The sequence below is a fragment of the Alligator mississippiensis genome, chromosome 14 (assembly GCF_030867095.1).
Source record: "Alligator mississippiensis isolate rAllMis1 chromosome 14, rAllMis1, whole genome shotgun sequence".
NCBI lineage: Eukaryota > Metazoa > Chordata > Crocodylia > Alligatoridae > Alligator > Alligator mississippiensis.
The window spans coordinates 1029759-1048356 of NC_081837.1; the positions used below are offsets into that span (position 1 = coordinate 1029759).

Consider the following 18598-nt stretch of genomic DNA (forward strand, 5'->3'; position numbering starts at 1 on the left):
CACCCCCACGCACGCAGGGGAGGCAGCGCAGCCTGTCCCACCCCGCGCCACAGGTGGGCACAAGGGGCTGCACCCCTGGAGACCCCCCAGCCCCGGGGGAGCCCTCGCCCGGCGGCAGGACTGGGCCCGGTGATGGCAGCACCCGAAACCGTGACGCAGGAGTCTCCCGAGCTGTCCTGACACACATGTCCTTGATGCCACGTGAAGGGCAGTCGGAGGCAGCTCCGGAGCCGTGATTCAGCGGCTGGGCCCAGGCGCTCCGTCCCTCCCTCCCTCCCTGCCTGCCTGCCTGCCGGGGGAGGCTGCAAGCCGGCGGCTCGGCTCCCTGCCAGCCGGGTGCCACAGGCCGGCCAGGCCCCTGCAGCCAGGACCACCCCTGCAGCCCCGGCGCCCCATGGTCCCTCGGGCTCGGAGAGGGGCCCTGGCCAGGTGCCCCCGCGCCGCTCTCCTCCCCCACCGTGCCCCCCCCTGGCCCCCGCACAGACACAGCAGACGGCGTCACTCTCTACAGTTTATTCGTTAGACTATTTGGTACATCGGGTGCACACGGAGAACACAACACACGCGGCAGTAAGTGGCTCCCGCGGGCCGGCTCGCCTGCCACGGGGCAGGGAGCACGTGCCAGCGACAGCGACGGCGTCACAAGGTGCACTCTTGCTCATGGGGGGCAGCGCTGCCCTTGCCCCAAAGCGGGGAGGTCCCCCCTGCCCCGCCGGGCTCGCTCCCCTCCCACCACCTCACCCAGGGGGAAGCGGGGAGGAAGCCCCAGGCGACGCCCCAGCGAGTGCAGCCGCCCCAGCCCCCCACCCACGCTAGGGCATCGGGCACGGGCAAAGCACGAGAGGGGTCTGCGCTTCCAAGCAAGATGAGCTCCTGTTCCCCCTCTCCACGCCGCCTCTCTCGGGCATTGGCGGTTGGGCGCGGAGCGGCTACGTGGCTCCTTTGGCGGCTACGGACGAAAGCTGGGTGCAGTGGTGGCGGACACAGAAGGTAGCAGAAGGGGTCGGCGGGCTGGCGCCGGCCGGCTCAGTAGGCATGGTTAGCCACGTACAGGGACTGCCCCGCGGCGCCCGAGTCCTCTCCGCTGCCCTCGTACTTGCCCAGAGCTGCCAGGCCATTCACCTAGGATGCCGGAGAGACCCATCAGTCCACGCCGGGCACAAGCCCAAGCCCCCGACAAGGAGCGCAGACCACCAAGCCCTGCCCGCGACGGGCACTGCTCATGTTAGCATGCAGCCCCAGCCCAACGCACCAGTCCCACCCCCACGTCGCCGGCCACGGGCTCGTGGAAGCGCCAGGCCGCCCGCGGCCCAGGCAGGGAGCAGGGGGTTGCCCACCCCGACCCCACTCCTCACCTCGGCGCGTTTCATGAACTCCTCGGTGGCCATGTTCTCGTTGTCCCGCTGCCCACGCCAGGCGCTGAGGGCCGAGGCCTGCAGCGCGCGGCCGTAGGAGAAGGTCAGGGCCCACGGCCGGGCCAAGGGGCAGTTGTTGATGGCATTGAGGTTGATGGTTGCCTCCTCCTCGCTCTGGCCCCCGGACAGGAAGGTGACCCCTGGAAGCCAGGCCGGGTGGTGAGCCGGGCGACTGCCCACAACAGTGCCCGCAGGACCGGAAGAGGGTTGCCTTCCCCCTCCCGCCTACCCCGAGCCCAGCCCCACGCGGGCACCAATGGCAGGAGCAGCCGGTGTACCTGGCACGGCGGGTGGCACGGTGCGGCGCAGCGCAGTGACGGTGGCCATGGCAATCTCCTCAGGGCTGTACTTGGTGGGGCAGGAGTGGCCCGGGGTCACCATGTTGGGCTTCAGCAGCGTGCCCTCCAGGTACACGTGGTGGTCGCTCAGCGCCTTGTACACAGCAGCCAGCACCTGGAACCGCAGCCACCAGCGCTCAGCCCCCGTGCCCCCAGCATCTCCCTCCTGCCCCTGGTAAGGAGGGCACAGCGCCCGGCTCCTCCAAGCCTGCCAGACCCTCCGGCCATGGGCGGCCACGTGCCACCGGGCACTGGGCTCCAGGCAGCTCTATTGCAAGCTCAGCAGCAAGCAGCCCTCCCCGACCACGCTCACCTTCTCGGTCACATATTGGCAGCGCTTCAGGTCATGGTCCCCGTCAGGCAGGATCTCTGGCTCCACGATGGGCACGATGCCGTTCTGCAGGGGACAGGTGGAGTAGCCATGTGAGACGGGCAGCCCCAGCCTGCCAGGCCCTTGCCCTGTCCAGCCAGCCTTGCTCCTGCCCCTAAACCTGCTGGATGGGCACCACGTGCCACAACCCGGCGAAGCCTGCCAATCCCAGCACCCACGGGCTGCTCCACGCCGCGCAGAGCCGCAGCGCCATATCCTGCCAGGCATGGAGCATGGAGCCATCCTGGCAGGGGGGGCCAGGGCCCGTGGAGCCCAGCTGCCCGCCTCCCCGTGCCCCGGGCCTCGCCTGCTGGCAGATGCTGGCGTAGCGTGCCAGGACGTTGGCGTTCTCCAGGATGGCGAGGGCGGAGGGCGTGTGCTCGCTGATCTTCAGCACGCAGCGCCACTTGGCAAAGTCCGCGCCGTCCTTCTTGTACTGGGCGCAGCGCTCCGACAGCCCATCCAGACCTGCCGCACACACCAGTGCCCTCAGCCGGCGCCCGCTGCACCCCGTGCCTCTGTCCCCCACCCCAGGCGCCCGCGGCCCCCTTACCCTGAGTCGTGGTCTCCCCGTCGGTCCCGGCCAGCGGCACAACGCCCTTGTCCACCTGGGAGGCAACGGGGAAGGGCATGGGTGAAGCACCCGGGCACCCCCCAGCCTGGAAACCCCCAAACCCGGCTGTTTCCCAGCAACGGGGACAGGTGCCACTTCCTCGCCTCCGCGCCGGCTAGCAGCCAGGCGGCAGCCATGGCAACGGGAGTCTTTGCCCGGCACGGACTCCCCCCACCCCGGCACCAGGGGCAACCCGGCCGGGTCTGGCACCTTGATGCCCACGACGATGCCCTTGTCCTTGATCGTCTGCACGAAGGGGGTGCCGTCGTCGCCCTTCTGGTAGAGGGTCTCGTGGAAGAAGATGACGCCCCCGATGCACTTCTTCACCCGGCTGTCGGCGCTGAACAGGACCTGGCGGTACTGCCGGCGGTGCTCCTCCGTGTTCTCCACGCCGATCTGGTTGAGGCGCTTGGCCATGCTCCCTGCGGGCAGCGCCGTGAGCCGCGGAGCCCCCCGGAGCCCCGCGCCCCCGCCCCGCCGCCCCCGCGCCCCACTCACCTACGGACTCATCGGCCGCCAGGATGCCCTTGCCGGGCGCCACGATGCGCTGCGCGATGTCGCACAGCTCCTTCTTCTGCTCGGCCGACAGCGCGGGGTGCTGGTGCGTCATGGTGCCGCGGGCGGGCGGGCGGGCGAGGGCCTGGCCGGCCGGGCCGGGCACCGGTTAGGGACGGGGGGAGGCAGGTACCCGCACCCCGGGCGAGGCGCGCGTCCCCCGGCCCAGGACGCTGCAGCGCAGCGCATCCCTCCCGCCCCGCGCCCGCGCCCGCGCCGGGTGACCTTGAGCGCGGCCGCCCTGCTCCATCCTCCCTCCCTCCCTCCCTCCCTCCCTCCATCCATCCCTGCATCCCGGCCCGGCTCCATCCTCCATCCCTCCTCCATCCCTCCATCCCTCACCGGCGGCGGAGCGGAGCGGAGCGGAGCGGCGGCGGCGGCGGGCGCGGGGCGCGGACTGCGGCGGGGCCGGGCGGGCGCTGTAAAAGGCGGCGAGTGCCGCAGAGCTACGTGACCGGGGCGGGGCGGGGCGGGGCGGGACGAGCTCCCGCGCCGGCCCGCCGTGACTCAGCCCCCGCCCCGCGGGGAGGGCCCCGCCGTCCGCGACCCGGCGGCTGCCCGGGGCAGGGGGCAGGAGAGCCGGCCGGGCATCCCTGCCGCGAGGCGACTCGCCCCGTCCAGCCGGGGGCAGGCAGGCGGCTGCAGCCCCCGCGGGGGAGCGGGCTCAAGGTGACCTGCGGGCTGGACACCCCCTCTGCACCCAGGAGACGGCCCTGGCACGGAGCGGGCATGGGGACACCGTCCCTGCGGGGAGGTGGCGCGAGCCAGGCTGGCATGTCCGCCCCGAAGCCCAGCACCACGCTCCCCCGAGGCCTCCCGGCCCTGGCAGGGACCCAAAGCAGCTTGTCCAGGCCGGGGGAGGGAGCTGGGCTGGGGGAGGGCAGCGCAGGAGCCAGGCGTCTGTCCACGCTCTTCCCCTCCCCCTGCCGCCATATGCCCAGCCATGCCCCCCACCCCCATGCCAAGTGCAGGGGCCAAGGGAGGGATAAGGCCCCGCCGCGGAGAGCGTGCGGCTCTGCGCGGATCAAGCTGCCGGGAGCGGAGGGGAATCTAGGGCAGCGGGAGGAGCCCATCCCCGGGGAGGGGAAGCTAGGCCAGCCCCGCCTGCTGCAACTGGCACGGGCCCTGAGAGCCTGGCTGCATCCAGAGCTGCGGGGACAGCAGGCCGCGGCGGGCAGAGCAGAACCGGGGGCCCCAGAGCAGGAGCTGGCGGCCTGGGGACCAGGACCTCCTCCAGCTTGGCTAACACACGACCCCCAGGCAGCAAGTCCAGGCATGACACTTTATTGAATAAACAGATTTATGATACAACACTGTACAGTTCCACCTCCACCGCGCGCAACACACGGGCAGGACCAGTAACCGGCTGGGCTGGGCTGGGCGCAGGGCAGGTGGCCGCAGAGAGCGCTGGGCACGATGAGCTACAGGACGGCTGCTGGGCACCCGCTGCCGTCCGCCGGCTTCAGCCCCAGGTACCGGAGCACGTTCTGCAGCTCCTGGGAGCTCGTGGCCACCACGTCGGGAATGGACGACAATGCCTGGGGGCAGGAGATGGGTTAGGAGGGGAGTGTGGCTGCCCTCGGGGCCCCCGGGCTGATGCCCAAGGCTGTGGGGCAGCTCCAGCCTCCACCGGCAAGAGGCCCGGGCAGGGCCCCAGATCACTCCCTATTCCCGAGGGCAGGACAGATGAGGGACAGCAGCTGGACAGGTCAGTGGTGCCAAATCCCCCCTGGGCTGGGGTTCAAGTGCTGCAGCCCCAGGGCTCGTGCAGCTGGCATAAGCCACGGGCCCAGCCCAGGCAGAGCCCAGCCAAGGCAGCAGGAGGCCAGGAGGGTTGGCCTGCAGCATCCCAGGCTGGCAGGGGCAGGGCATGGGACTGGTCTGCAGCAGCTCAGCCAGGCTGACAGGCAGGGCAGCTCCCTCCCCGGCCCAAGAAAGGGCCTCACCTCCTTGACCTTCACCTCCGTCTCCTCCTGGCTCTTCAGCACCTTCTGCACCTGATGGAGCCTCCCCTCAAGGATCCGCCTCTGCAAGGGAGAGGGCAGCTGCAGGCCTGCGCCAGGGAGCAGGGCAGGGGGCTCTGGGGTGCCGCCCCGGGGTCCTTACCTGCTCTAGGTACTTGCTGGAGAGCAGCGAGATCTCGTTCCCCTTCTCCAGGAGCAGCTCCCGCAGCTTGTTCACCTGCAGAGCAAGACGGGCACCAGCTGGGAGCAAGGGGCAGCCCCGTGCGTGGCCCCAGAGAGCGATGTCCGCAGTACCCCATGCTCAGCCCTCACCCTGGCACCCTCTTCCTTCCCCAGGGAAGGGCCCTGCTGCCTCCCGGGAGTCAGGCCATGGCTCCAGGCCCTGCCAGACCTCGCTGGTGGGGAGCAGCAGCTGGGCCACCCCCTTCCCCCACCCCCAGGACCTGCCCGCGTGCCAGCCTCACCTCCTGCCGCAACCAGACCTTCTCCTGGACGTTGCTAGTGTCCGCAGGCAGCTGCTGGTCCCTCACCTCCTCCCACAGCACCTTGGCCTCTGTCTCGGCCCGCTGCAGTGCCCGCTGCAGCTGAGACACCTCCGTCTTCAGGCTCTGGCCACAGAAGAGATGGGGGTGAGACAGGGAGGAAATGACACGAGGGGGCCCGGCCTCGTCCCCCACTAGGTGTGGCATCCAGGGGGCTGTGCGTGACCCCCCAGCCCAGACCCAGGCCATCCCCTCTGTCCCAGCCTGCGTACCGTGACCTCGCCACTCCTGTCAATGAGCTGCAACATCTTCTCCTCCTGCTGCTGCACCACGTCCTGCAGCTCCTTCTCGCTCTGCCGAGAGGGGCCACATTGACGGCTGGTCTCTGGGGGCCCCATTGCTGCTGCAGCTCCCCCCAGGCAGGGCGCATGATGGAGGGAGCAAGCACCTGCCTGGCCATGGGCTGGGGCCAGGAACAGCTCTGCCAGGGAGCAGTGATGGCCGGGACCCCAGGGCAGGGCTGGCATGTATGCCACGGAGCCCCAGGCAGCCAGGCATGGGCAGCTGGCCAGAGGCCTGTCCAGGCCCGGCTCCGTGACTCAGCACCGCGGTGTGAGCCCAGGACAGCAGGCAAGGGAGCCCCAGGGGACACCCCCCTGCAGGGGAGGCGGCTGGAACCAGAGCAGCGAGTAGCTGCGGGGCACGGAAAAAGCCAGTTACCCAGATTCTCACGTGCGGTGCAACGCGAGCCGGCCGGGCCCGTGTCCCACATTGGCTCTGCCCCGGGGCCGGCGCTGACCCACTTCGCGCCCGCTCACCTGTAACTTGACTCTCAGCGCCTTGTTCAGCTTGGCGATGCTGGCGTCGCGGGCATCCAGTTCGGCCCCCAGGGTCTCCAGCTGCTGCTTCAGGTCCACGCTGCGGTGGGGGGAGGGGGAGGCCTGGCTCAGCTCGGGGCGCGGACACCCTGCTCACAGGCTGCGGTCTCGTGGCTTGCTGCCCCCAGCCATTTAGGGGGTGGGGGGGACCTCCAGCTGACTCCCATGGACATAGGGCCACCCCCTGCACTGCCAGGAACCAGCTCAGCCCAGCATGAGCCCTGCAGGGGGAGGTGGGGGGCTGGCATGGGGCTGGCGGGACCTGCGCCCAGGGGGGACAGGGTGGAGCCAGGCTGGGGGCATGGGCCGCCAGGTGCAGACAGTGGCACCCAGAGCCAGACTCACATCTCTGCCTGCAGCGCCTGAGCTCTCTCCTGCTCTGCCTCCTGTGCCAGGGTGCTCGCGGCAACGAGGTCCGCAATGGCGTCCCTCAGCTCCTGCACGCACTCCAGCAGGCTCGCCTCCGCCTCTGGGGACAGAGCCGCACCTCCATTGCCACCTGGCACCAGCCCCGGGCTAGGGCCCGCCGAGCACAGGCAGTGTTGAGACCTTCGCCCGTCCTGCCTGCAAGGCCCCCATGCCCCTCGGGCAGGAGGACATGGCACTGGGGGCCACACAGGGCAAGGGCGCTGCCTTGGGAGGAGCACCTGGGGCGTGGGGGCCACATGCTCTTACCTGCTGGCTTCTGAGGAGCTGCTGGCTCGACCTTGGCAAATGCGCTCCCGACTCCAATGCCATCACCCTCGGGGTCTGCAGAGAGCACAGAAGGGCCGGGTCTGCAGCACCTACCCACCCAGCGGGCACCGGGCACTGCTCCCCAGCTCCCGGCAGCACAGCAGGGACATGGCTGTGTGCCAGGGAGCAGGAAGCAACCCCGAGCGCAAAGCGCAACCCGCACACCCTTGCCAGCGCTGCCACTGGAGGCCCCAGGCTCCGGGCTGGCCCAGCCAGGCTGGGGTTGCGGAGAGCCAGGATGCTGCCTCGCCCCCTTCCTCACCCCCAGCATGAGCAGAAAGCCGAGGCTGCCCCAGGCTGATGTGGCTCCACCCTACCTTTCCCTGCCATAGCTTTTAGGACGCTGCCCACGAAGGAGGTATGTAGGCGGTGCGGGGTCTGGCGGGCGGGGGTGCAGGCTCTGCTCCAAGACAAGGTCCCGTCAGCCTGGGGCGACAAGGGGACAGGTCACGGCACAAGGTGTGGCGCCCACGGGGGCCAGGCGCTGCTCCCACCCTGCCCTGCACCACCAACCCACCTCCTCCTGCGGGGCAGCACGCAGCGCCCTGGCAAGGCCCAGCAGCTGGTCAGTGCCCCGGGCGATCTCCAACGAGGCCTTCAGGACCTCGTCCCTCTTGAGCTGCAGGTCCTGGAGCTGCGCCTGGCAGGCCTTCAGCTCCTGGCGCAGGGCGCTCTCCTCCATCCTGGGCAGAGACAGGGACAGGGTCAGTGGTGCCGGTGGCCAGGGGAGACACTGGGGTCTGGTGGGGCAGGATCTCTGAAGCCAGAACAGCTGCACAAGCAAGGACCACACGTGCCCGGCAGGGCTGCCCACAGGACCACCACACGCCAGGGACCCGTGGCCCCCGTGTCAGGGCCTGCCCAGACCTGGTGACAACACGCCACTCTGCACAGCCCAGCGCAGATTCCCCTGCCTTCCCCACAGCTGAGGCCCAGGGGCAGGAGGCAGAGACGGCCGTACTTGAGGCCGTGGTGGGCGTCCTGCAGCTCCTCGTGCTGCATGCTGCGCTCCCGCAGGGTGGCCAGCGTGGACTTCAGTTTGTGCTCCGTCTCCAGCAGCTGGGCGCGGGACACGCGGTTCTCCTGGTCGATGAACTGCGGGCACAGAAGGGGCGTGGAAAGTGCGCAGGGTTTAAAACAGGGGTGGGCAAAATGCGGCCCACGGGCCATTCTATTCTATCTTGCCCGTGGGGCCTCTAAATAATTTAGAAAATTAATATTTATCTACCCCTGGCTGCCCGTCATGCGGCCCTCAATGGCTTGCCAAAACTCAGTAAGCGGCCCTCCACCCGAAATAATTGCCCATCCCTGGTTTAAAACATCCCCGTGGGCCTGGGAAGTGGCAACCTGGCTCGTGGCTTCAAAGGGGACACATCTCCAGATCCCATTACTCAGGAGACCCAGCAGCTCCTGCCTGCAGGCCACGCTCTCAGCCTGGGCAGTCATGCTCCCCCCAGCGTGCGTCATAGGCACAGTCAGTGGCACATGGTGCCAGCCCCACCTCGTGGCACTCGGTCATCTCCCACAGCTCCTGGCGCAGCCTGTCACGCTCCTGCTGCAGGGCCTCTTTCTCCTGCCTCAGCCTGCGGCAGGGAAGGAAGTGGTGACGACGCGCAGCAAGACCCCGGGACGCTCAGGCAGCCATGTCGAGCTCCCGCTCCCTCCCTGCAGCCCACCCGGCACTCACCGCGCCGTCTCCTGGGCATAACTGGCATTTTCCTCCTGCAGCTGGTCCCGCTCGACCTCGACCACAGCCAGCTCCCGCACCGTGGCACTCAGCTCTACGGCACAGTGCGGGGTCAGGTGGCATGCACTGGGCTCCAGGCACCCTGCCCCATGCAGCCAGCACCTTCACCCGCCCCCCCGGCAGCACCTGGCTGCTGGGCCCTAGGAGGGCTGAGCCCACCCACCCCGAGGCCAGGCGACCACTGCAAAAGGCCTTTAGCCTCCCCTGGCCAGAGCACGGAGGAGCACTGGGCCCCACACACACTTGTGTGAGCAGCCCTGGCCGGCTGGCGAGCCCCACACTGCCTGCAGGCAACGCACCTGTGCCCAGACGCGAGTTGGCTGTTGTGAGCTGCTCCACCTGAGCGACCGAGTCCTGCAGCGCGGCCAGCGCCGCCTCCCGCTGCCCCGTCACCTCCTCCAGCCTGCTGGACACCTGTGCAGAGCGCAGCCGGATGCTTACCTGGGGGACCACAGCCAGCCCCTTGTCCAGCTGCTCCCCCAGCTCCCCGCCAGCTTGGAGCAGAAGACCCACGGCAGCCCTGGCAGGGGTGACACTGCCTCGCTGCCGCACCATGGCCTGGCACTGTGCCAGCCTGGCTGCTCGGGCAGGAGGCGAAGCCCCCAGTCGGGCTGCAGCTGGGCTGAGCCCACAACTGCAAGGGGCGCTCCCACGGGCCTGACCCACTCACCGCCGTCGTGGCCTGCAGGGCCTCTTCCTCACGGCGCCGCGCCTCATCCCGCTCCTCCAGGCAGCACTGCAGCTTGCTCGCCACCCCCTCCAGCGAGCTCCGGCCCCGGGACAGCAGGGCCCTCAGTTGCTCTTGCTAGGAGGGAGGAGGGAAGTGTTCCAAGACGAGCTCCCAGACCAAGTGCATCCCCAGGATGGCTACCCCTAACTCCCACCCCCTACCCTTACAGCAGCCAGCCGGGCTGGCCAGAGCAGCTCTGACAGCAATGCCCACAGCTGCCGCCTGGCACCAGGGCATAGATGCAGGGAGGCCACGAGGCTCCGACCCCTCGGTCCCTCCGCCACCCAGCGTGCCCCAACCGGCCTCACCCCCTGGCCCAGGGCTCGCCGGTCATCCCGCAGCATGAAGAGAGAGGCGGTGGCAAATTCCAGGAATGACTCTGACTCCAGGGCCCAGGATGCCTGCAGGAAGGGAAGAGGTGTTGGTGTTGGTGCTGGGGAGCACAGAGGGACCTGCCGGCTGCCAGGAGAGGCCAGGCCCAGCAGCACGAGGCTCTGCATCTCCAGCAAGGCCTGTGGTCCCGCAGGCTGTGTCCCACCCCATGCGCGGGAAGCACGCCCCTGCTCACCTGCTGCTGGCGCGCCCCCTCCAGCAGGGTGCACAGCTCTCTCTGGGCCGCCAGCCCCTGCTCGCTGCAGCAGATGCGGGCGCCGGCGTGGCAGCGGAGCTCCTCCAGGACTGCTTCTCCCTGGGGCCGGGGAGGTGCAGAAGGACTGGGCTTCAGTGGCAGCCACACATGGCACTGCCCTTGCCAGTCCCTGGGGCACAAGCAGCCTTGTCCCATGAAGGGCACAGAGCCGCTGCCCAGTGAGAGGTTGCGGCATGGCCAGCAAGGCAGCCAAGGCGCTGGGGGAGTTGCGCCCCAGTCCCTCCCCATCACACCCTCAGGGCTGGTCCCCACCTGGAGAGGATGGAGTCACCCAGCTTCTTCCCAACTGCCAGGGACCTTGTGGGCAAGGGGATGAGGTGGGGTTGCCTCCAGGGACACCAAGCACCCCCAGGAGCCGGGACCACCCGCTGCCTGGCTGTGCTCCCCGGCAGGGCTGGGGTAAGAGAGGGGCTACTCCTGTCCTCCACCCTCGGCCCCCAGCACGGACGCAGGCCTTGCCCCCGCCCAACCCGCTCACCGCCTGCTTGGCCTGCAGGGCCTCTCCCTGGCAGCGCCGCGCCTCGTCCCGCTCCTCCAGGCAGCGCTGCAGCTTGCTCCCCACCCTGTCCAGCGAGCTCCAGCACCGGGACACCAGGGCCCTCAGCTGCTCTCGCTACGAGAGAAGAGGCCGCAGAGCACTAAGGGGAGCTCCCGGCGCAGCGCGCCCTTGGCCGCAGTCATGCCAGCCCCCGCAACTCTCACCCGCTGCCACGGGCTGCCACCAGGCCCAGCTGGCACCCCAGACCAAGTGCACCCCCACACCCTGCCATTCAGGACCTGGGATAACCCTAGCAAGGCAAAGCTCCTCTGAAGCGGCAGTACCTGTGGCATGGCAAAGCCTTCCCAGCAGCCCTGGGCTCCGGACAGGCTACACACGGTCCCCAAGGCCCAGCAGCCCTGTGTGGACAGGGGCCATCCGGGCAGCTGCTGGGCTCTGGGGGAACGGCAGCATGACCAGGGGCTGGCTGCGGCCCCTGCCCCGGCTGTGACAAGGAGCGCGAGCGCTTGGCCAGCAATGGGCTGGCGAAGGCCGCGCCTGGGACTGGAAAAGCCAGTTTTTCCTTCTCCTCCGAGGAAGGCATTGGAGACAGTGGAAAATTACCAGCCAGGAGGCAGAACTGGAGGGAGCAGGGGAGCGTGAACGGAGCTGGGGGCGACAGGCCACGGGGAGCTCCGGGCCAAGGGGTGGGAGCAGGGCTGGGACTCTGGTGGGGACCGCACCCCACGTCCCTGGGGGACCCGACCCCAGAGAACCCAGCTCAGCCCAGAGCCCCGGGGATCCAGCCTCTGGGGGACAACGAGGGAAGACCCCGGTCTGGGGCCTGGGCTCGGCTACTGCAGGTTTCAAGGCTCCGGGGCCCCCCACTCATTGCAACTCTGGCGAGCAGCCAAGAGCGGGCACCAAGCCAGGAGGCTGCAAACGCCCTCGTGCCACCGCACCCGGCCCGGCCTCACCTCCTGGCCCAGGGCTCGCCGGTCGGTCTGCACATGCTGCAGGGAGGTGGCTGCGAAGTCCAGGAAAGCCCGCGACTGCAGGGCCCAGGATCGCTGGGGAAGGAAGCCGAGGCGTGAGGCACAGGTTTAGGGACCAGATCAACAGGGCTGCTACTAGGACGCGGGCACTGGCCAGAGGTGCGGCACCTGCTGCAGAGGTTCCTGGTGTGCGCAGAGAAGACCCGCAGAAAGGGTCCAGCCTGCCCAGAGCTACAACGCCCTTCCCTGGAGCCAGGCAGCCCCACACTGGTGCTGGAGGAGCCTGGGTAGGAGGCCCTGGGCATTCAGGAAGTGCCAGGTGCAGATGGCACAGGCAACAGGCCCTGACGCACTCCCCGCTGCCCGCAGCAATTGCTCCCCTCCCCCCGACACGTACCATCTCCCCTGTGGCCTGCTGGACGGCCTGCCGCAGGGCCCGTTCGCTCTCCCGCTGCCGCTGCAGGGTCTGGACTCGCTCTCGGGACTCCAGATACAGGTCATGATAAAACCGCTCCTCCTGGAAGACATGCCACCCCCGTCAGCGCTGCTGCCTGGGGGGGAAGGGGCAGGGGGCACCTCCCTACCCAGCAGGGCACTTTCCCCCGGGCACGGCCCTGCAGGAGTGCCCCACCCGCTCACGGTGCTCTCCCCTTGCAGCGCACGTGCGGCCAGGCAAGGGTAACCAGGACAGCGCTGACCCCGCGCGCCCAGCCAGGCGCGTGATGCGATTAGCGGGCCCGGGGCCCCAGCAGCTCTGCCAGCCCGCGTTACTTCCACCCGGCTTGCTGCGAAGACAGCGCGCCACTGGCTCTGCAGCCCAAACGCAGACTCCCATCACAGCCGCTCTGGCCAGGGAGACCCGGGTTCTGGGGAAGGTGCCGGGGCGTGCCGCGGGTGCGAAGCCCAGCGCTTGGAGGGGCAGGAGACCCGGGGGCGAGCACCGGTGGCCAGGGCAGGCCCTCTTACCGCTCCGGGATGGGCAAGGTCGGTCTGCGTGGGTGCATCTCGCTGCTCGGCCGGCCCCACGCCAGGCACCGACCCCTGCCTCTGCTGCCAGCCCTGCAGCTGGTACGAGAGGACCTCCACGATGATGAGGGTGCTCTCCAGCCGCCCCTCCAGCTCCGACCGGGACAGCGAGCTCAGCTGCTCTCGGAAACAGCTACAGGGGAAGGAAGAAATGCCCGAGCTGAGAGAGCCCCAGGAAGGTGGATGTGGCTCGATCCCCAACCCAGGGGCTAGCACTTACTGCCAGAGCAGAGAGTCGGTCTCAGCCGCGCTGTCCTTGGCGCCGCGGGGCCCAGCCCCGGAGGTGTTGGTGCCGCGCTCCAGCAGGGCCCGCGGGGTCATGGAGGTGCCCGCGGAGGTGGCCGAGACCGGGGTGACGCTGGTGCCGGCGTCGTGCTGCAGGGCGGGCAGCGACAGGCTCTGCCGCCAGGACTCCAGCAGGGCCGAGGTGCCCACGCTCCTCTCCAGCCAGGCCAGCGGGGTGGTCCACAGCACCGGAGACCCGGGCCCTTGGCCGGACGGCGGGGCGGCTGCAGGGGCTTCCTCCAGTGAGCACCCTGGGGAGGCACCGCCGCCGTCTGCCCCGAGGGCAGGCCCAGGGGACGCCTCTCCCGGCTCCGGGGAGCAGGGCTGGCTGGGGAAGGCGCCGTCGCCGCCTGGCGCAGACGGGGTGCCCGCGTTGCCATCCGAGCCGCCGGGGGGCTGCGGGGAGCCTGATGCAGATGGCAGGGCCTGGGGGCTGCTCCCCAGGGGGCTCCCGGGGACGTGTCCTGGAGCGGAGCCCTCCGAGGAGCGCGGCGCAGGCGGGGGGCTGCAGGCTGGGGCCGGGGGCTCCGTCCGCACCGCGCCGTCCCCCCTCGCCGCGCTCCCAGGGTGCGGGCAGGTCGGCCCCAGTGCGGGGCTGCGGGGCCAGCCGGGAGACTCGCCCTCGGCGCTGGATCCGGACGTGTCCGGCGTGCTGGTCCTCCACCAGGCGCCGGCCGCCGCGGGCACGGAGCTGGGGGCCAGGACCAGCGCCCCCCGCTTCTGGGCCACCGGCGTGCGCGGGGTGCCGCAGTCGTCCTGCGGGGGCACACCCCGGTCAGCCGCGTGGGCCCCCCCCGGCCAGGACCCCCCCAGCCACATCCCTGGGGCAGCCCCTCCCCAGCCAGGACCCCCCACCCCTGGGGCAGCCCCCCACCTTCAGGCGCAGGCGGCGGAGCAGCGGGGTGAGCGCGGAGGAGCCGCGGGGCAGGTCGCGCAGGGGCGCGCGGGGCGCGGGGCTGCAGGGGCCCCGCTCCCGGCCCCGGCCCCGCTCCCGGTTCTCGTCCGTGGCCGGCATGCCCCCGCGCGCCGCGCCGCGCCGCGCCCCGCGTTTGAAAATAGCGCGCAGCTCCCATTGGAGGCGGCCGTGCAACGTCACGGCACGGGGGCGGGCCCCGCGTCGCCCCGCCCACCGGGGGGTGGGGCCGGCTCGGAGCCGCAGCGCTGCGGCCGAGCGCCCGACCTCAGTTTACCCTTCTGCAGCTTGCGCCCATTGCTCCTTCTCCTCCCACCGCAGCCGCGGCCTCCCCTGAGTCCAACGGAGGGGAGCAGCCCTGCCCTTCACCCGCGGGGGCGGTGCAAGGGGCAGCCCCCACTCCCCAAGGAAGACCCCCACCCTGACCCTGCCACAGCCACAGCCACAGCCACACACACCAGCCCCAGAGAAGAAAGTTTATTGCTGGTCTGCCCCGCAGGCCCCGGGGCAGGAGGACGGGGCTACAGCAGGCAGTGCCGCCTGCCACTCCCCTGAGATGCCGGTGGCGGGTCCGGCGCAGCGGCGGGTTCCTGAGTGTCGGGCGGTGGCCGCGGCCCGGTGCGGGGCAGCCCCGCAGGGCGCCCTCAGCCTGGCCAGGGCTGGCCGCGGGGGGCCAGGAGGTCACAGTCGAAGTCCGTGAAGGCGACGGCGGCGTCCAGCGTGGTCTCTGGTGCCCGCGGCACGGCCACGGCCACAGCCACAGGGTGCTTCTGCAGCAGCTGGGGGTCGAAGGTCACACCCCGAAAGAAGGGGTGGGCCTTGAAGTGGTGCAGGTGGTGCGGGCGCTGCAGCGGGGTGCGGCACAGGAGCTGGGGGGGAAGCCGGGCGTGAGGGGCCGCGGGCAGCGCTGGGGGATGGGGAGGTGGGCAGCGGGCATTACCTCGCTGAGCAGGAGGGACAGCGCCCGGCTCAGGCTGGGCGGCATCGCGTAGCTGCACCGGGTCACGCTCGCCAGCATGGCCACGTGGTCTCTCTCGGGCGCCACGGGGAACTGGGGGCACGGAGAGGAAGGGTCAGCGCCTGGGCCCCTCTCCCCATTGAGCCCCTTGGGCTCGGGCCCGGCTGGGGGCCCGGAGCAGCACGGCCTTCACCTGTCCCGTAGCCAAGGCGAAGAGCACGACCCCCAGGGACCACCAGTCAGCAGCGTGAGTGTAGGGACCTCCGCTCAGCACTTCGGGGGCTGTCGGGGAGATGAGGAAGTGTCAGGGTGGGCGCGGGCCCCGGCCCCAACCCTCACCCCAACCCCAACCCCGCAGCTCACCCATGTACTGCAGCGTGCCGCAGATGGTGTAGGCACGCTCCCCCCGCGGCAGGTGCCGGGAAAGGCCGAAGTCCGTCAGCTTCAGGTGCCCTGCAGGGAGGCGCGGGGGCATCACCGGGCTGCCCCCACCCTGCGCACCCCTGGCCCGGCCCCATCCTGGGGCTGTGGGTGGAGGAGGGGGCCTCCCCTCCCAGCCCAGTGCCCCAAGCCGAATACGCTTCCGTTGAGAGGAGGGGACCAGCCCCGGGACGGGCGCCCCACCGGGCTTTACCTCGCTCGTCCAGGAGGATGTTTTCCATCTGCAAGAAGGAGACGGCGGGTTATGTCGCTCCCGTGCCCAGGACACAGGAGAAGCGCAAGAGGTGGCAGGGTCCCTTGCCCCGGTGCCCCGAAGCCCCTGCCAGCAGGGAGGAGGGAGCCAGTGGGGCCAAGGCACCCGAGCCTGGCAGCTAGCACCCCCATGGCAGGGCACCGGCACGTGGCAAGGCCGGACGGGGCCACATCGTACCTTCACGTCGCGGTGCACGATGCCCAGGTCGTGGAGGTACCCTGGGGGGAGGCGCAGCATCAGCAGCCCGGTCCCCTCCCCACGGCTTCCCCAGCCCATCCCAGAGCAGCCCCCACAGGAGACCTGGAGGGGACAGTGGAGCTCCTGGGGTCTGGCCGGCCCCTCCAAGGGGGCAGCAGGAGGCACAGACCAGCCTGGAGCAGGGTGGGAGCCCAGCAACCCCCACCGGTGCTGGGGCTCCCGGAAGCATCGCCAGGGCAGCCCGGCAATGCCCACCAGCTCCCTCCGCCCCGGCGCCGGCCACTCACCCAGCACCAGGATCAGCTCGGCCGCGAACAGGCGCACGGTGGCTTCCTCCAGGTGCCCCGAGGCGGCCCAGAGCGCGTGCAGGTCCCCGGTGCTGCAGTACGTGCACACTGCGCAGGGCGAGCAAACAGACGCGCTGCAGCCCAGCCGCCCCCAAGAGACCCCCCCTTCCCCTGGGGGAGCCGGGAGCAGAGCAGGTCCCACACGGCTTCCCGTCACCCCCACACCACGCACCGCTCTCCCCCGGGGCAGAGGCAGCCCCTGCCCCTCTGATCTGCGGGGCAGCAAGCAGCGCAGCTAATCCAGGGATTGCAGCCGCCGGCTTAGCGTGGGGCAAGCGTGTGGCAGAGACGTGCGCAGGGGGAGCATGTGCAGGGGACCGGCTCCCGCCGGCCAGCAACAGATGGTCACTCACTGATGAAGAGGTGCCGCTGTCCCTGCCAGCTGTCCCCGAGGCAGTGAACAAAAGGATGCTGCACCCGCCGCTGGCAATGGAGGGAAAGGACCCGTGAGTACCCGAGCCAGGGTGGGCAGGAATAGGCAGGGCCCGCAGGAGGGCTCAGCCCCTGCCCAGCCCCCCTCTGATGTGGGGCACCAGTCCCTGCCTGAGAGCCAGGGAGAGGAGCCGGCTGCCCCACATCCCCCAGCCCTGGCAGGTACCTGGATGCTGACTTCCTCCTTGCACTGCTTCAGGGTGTCCCGCCGCAGCACCTCCACCTTGGGCACCACCTGCGAGAGGCACGGCAGGGGTGAGCGGGAGCGGCACGGCCTGGGCACAGGCAGGGCGGTGCAGGACGGGCACTCACCTTCACCGCGACCACCATCTCCCGCCTGCAGTCCAGCACCTTCAGGACCGTGCCGAACGAGCCCTTGGCCACAAAGCCCAGGACCTGCCGGAGGAGAGGGCGGAGGTTGGCGCCAGGACAGCTTGGAAGCCATTAAGCCGGGTTCAAAAAAGGGGCCGGACGTGTGCTTGGAGGAAAAGGGCATTGGCAGGTACCGGGCGCGGGGCACGGCCTCGGCATCGGAGCTCCCTGGACCTTAAATGCTGCAGGCCGCGAGGGAGAGGCAGAGGGGAAAACCCTGCTCAGCCCCGTTCGGCATCACACCCTGCTGCCGCGCCACGCAGGAGACGGGCCAGCACCGGACCCAGAACACGGCAAGTCTTATGTTTTCATGGCACTCCCAGGCCCAGGCCCAGGGGCACGCAGACCGGAGCCCTGGAGCAGAAAGGAGACCCCGGGGCCAGAACCACCACAACCAGAGCCGGGGAAGGGGTTGAGGAGGCTCAGGCTCGTGTCCCCCGGGGGCTGGCAGAGGAGAGTGCCCGGGAGGAGGTGGGGAGGCTGGGACGGCCAGGGCTGAGGCCGGGCTCTGTCCCGGGGGCCACGCGACCGCCCCCAGCCCAGCGGGCCCCGCACCTTGAGCTGCTGCTGGCGGATGGGGGGCCGCACGGGGAACTCGGGGAGGAAGAGGGCCACAAACTGCGGCAGCGGCCACTCCGACACCACCTTCTGCACCAGCCGGGGCAGCTGCTCAGCCACGGGGATCGGCCCCCGCGGCGACTCGGCCCCCTCGTGCCGCCTGGCCACCAGGACCCGCTCCAGCCCTGACACGGCAGTCCCCACGCTGCACAGGACACGCTTCCAGCTGCGGGGCCAGGCAGGCTCGGCCGCCACACCACTGCCCTGCAGAGCCAGCGGAGCAGGGGTCACCTGCTGCGACCTGCTTGGGACCCGGACCCAGCCCTGTATGGCACTCCCCATTCCCCCCCAGGGATCCTAACCCCCCACCCCTCGCAGCCACTTGACCACTCCTATCCCCAGCCCCCATGCTTAACCCTGCACCCGCAGCCCCGCGACCCCCTGCCCGTGGACAGACCGTGAACGATGCCGGCGCGGTGCGGGGGGCGGCCGGCTGGGGCTGGCTGCTGGCGGCTCCCATGGCCCCTCCGCCCTAGCCTGCCGCCCACCCCGTACGCCGCATGGCTGGAGGATCCTCGCTAGGCAGCCCCTCTAATCCCTGGACCGTTACATAAATGCCCTAATCCCCACGGCTGAGGACTGCTCGTTAGCATGCAGGCCCGCTCCTCCCCTTTGCATAATGAGCACCGCCCATGGCCAGGCCCCAGCCCCACGCACAGCTGCCCCATGCCCCCCCAGACTGCGCTGGCCACAGGGGGGCTCTGCCAGCCTCCCCCCCCAGCTGTGCCCAGGTGCCTCACAGCTGGATGGTCCCTGCCACCAGCACCACCCAGGTTGATGCAAAGCCAGCATCTCTGCTCCCCACC

At 70.3% G+C, this 18598-nt stretch overlaps 3 protein-coding genes across 3 annotated transcripts; all 3 read right to left on the reverse strand.

Annotated features, from left to right (window-relative positions):
- Positions 1-498: 498 nt before the first annotated feature.
- Positions 499-3713, reverse strand: ALDOC (aldolase, fructose-bisphosphate C). Its single transcript, XM_059717330.1, has 9 exons — positions 3634-3713; positions 3235-3376; positions 2947-3158; positions 2677-2731; positions 2431-2591; positions 2067-2150; positions 1694-1868; positions 1356-1555; positions 499-1122 (listed from the first exon to the last, which is right to left on the reverse strand). Exons 2-9 carry the CDS (start codon positions 3344-3346, stop codon positions 1027-1029), a joined length of 1095 nt encoding a protein of 364 aa, XP_059573313.1. The 5' UTR covers positions 3347-3376; positions 3634-3713; the 3' UTR covers positions 499-1026.
- Positions 3714-4559: 846 nt separating this feature from the next.
- On the reverse strand, positions 4560-14290 carry SPAG5 (sperm associated antigen 5). Its single transcript, XM_059717328.1, has 23 exons — positions 14135-14290; positions 13196-14016; positions 12916-13108; positions 12347-12466; positions 11932-12024; positions 10955-11089; positions 10396-10515; positions 10136-10228; positions 9768-9902; positions 9397-9511; positions 9038-9131; positions 8852-8933; positions 8312-8445; positions 7868-8033; positions 7668-7776; positions 7291-7365; positions 6961-7084; positions 6556-6655; positions 6010-6090; positions 5720-5863; positions 5398-5472; positions 5238-5318; positions 4560-4829 (listed from the first exon to the last, which is right to left on the reverse strand). The coding sequence occupies exons 1-23, from the start codon at positions 14273-14275 to the stop codon at positions 4713-4715; spliced, it is 3348 nt and encodes a 1115-aa protein (XP_059573311.1). The 5' UTR covers positions 14276-14290; the 3' UTR covers positions 4560-4712.
- A 354-nt stretch (positions 14291-14644) lies between these two features.
- Positions 14645-18383, reverse strand: RSKR (ribosomal protein S6 kinase related). The gene is made up of 12 exons (XM_059717248.1): positions 18190-18383; positions 17730-17996; positions 17115-17198; positions 16969-17037; positions 16724-16793; positions 16311-16418; positions 16003-16043; positions 15766-15793; positions 15495-15584; positions 15325-15413; positions 15114-15224; positions 14645-15042 (listed from the first exon to the last, which is right to left on the reverse strand). The coding sequence occupies exons 1-12, from the start codon at positions 18250-18252 to the stop codon at positions 14818-14820; spliced, it is 1245 nt and encodes a 414-aa protein (XP_059573231.1). The 5' UTR covers positions 18253-18383; the 3' UTR covers positions 14645-14817.
- Between the last annotated feature and the right edge of the window lie 215 nt (positions 18384-18598).

Coding starts and splice junctions, on each gene's coding strand:
- ALDOC (XM_059717330.1), bottom strand. CDS start 3,346: ATGACGCACCAGCACCCCGCGCTGTCGGCCGAGCAGAAGAAGGAGCTG. Junction 2,151..2,430: donor ACGCCAGCATCTGCCAGCAG/GCGAGGCCCGGG, acceptor TGTCCCCTGCAG/AACGGCATCGTGCCCATCGT. Junction 1,556..1,693: donor CGTGCCACCCGCCGTGCCAG/GTACACCGGCTG, acceptor CCTGGCTTCCAG/GGGTCACCTTCCTGTCCGGG.
- SPAG5 (XM_059717328.1), bottom strand. CDS start 14,275: ATGCCGGCCACGGACGAGAACCGGGAGCGGGGCCGGGGCCGGGAGCGG. Junction 13,109..13,195: donor ACCGACTCTCTGCTCTGGCA/GTAAGTGCTAGC, acceptor CTTCCCCTGTAG/CTGTTTCCGAGAGCAGCTGA. Junction 5,319..5,397: donor CCAGCAAGTACCTAGAGCAG/GTAAGGACCCCG, acceptor TCTCCCTTGCAG/AGGCGGATCCTTGAGGGGAG.
- RSKR (XM_059717248.1), bottom strand. CDS start 18,252: ATGGGAGCCGCCAGCAGCCAGCCCCAGCCGGCCGCCCCCCGCACCGCG. Junction 16,419..16,723: donor ACAGCGGCACCTCTTCATCA/GTGAGTGACCAT, acceptor CGCCCTGCGCAG/TGTGCACGTACTGCAGCACC. Junction 15,414..15,494: donor CGGCACGCTGCAGTACATGG/GTGAGCTGCGGG, acceptor TCTCCCCGACAG/CCCCCGAAGTGCTGAGCGGA.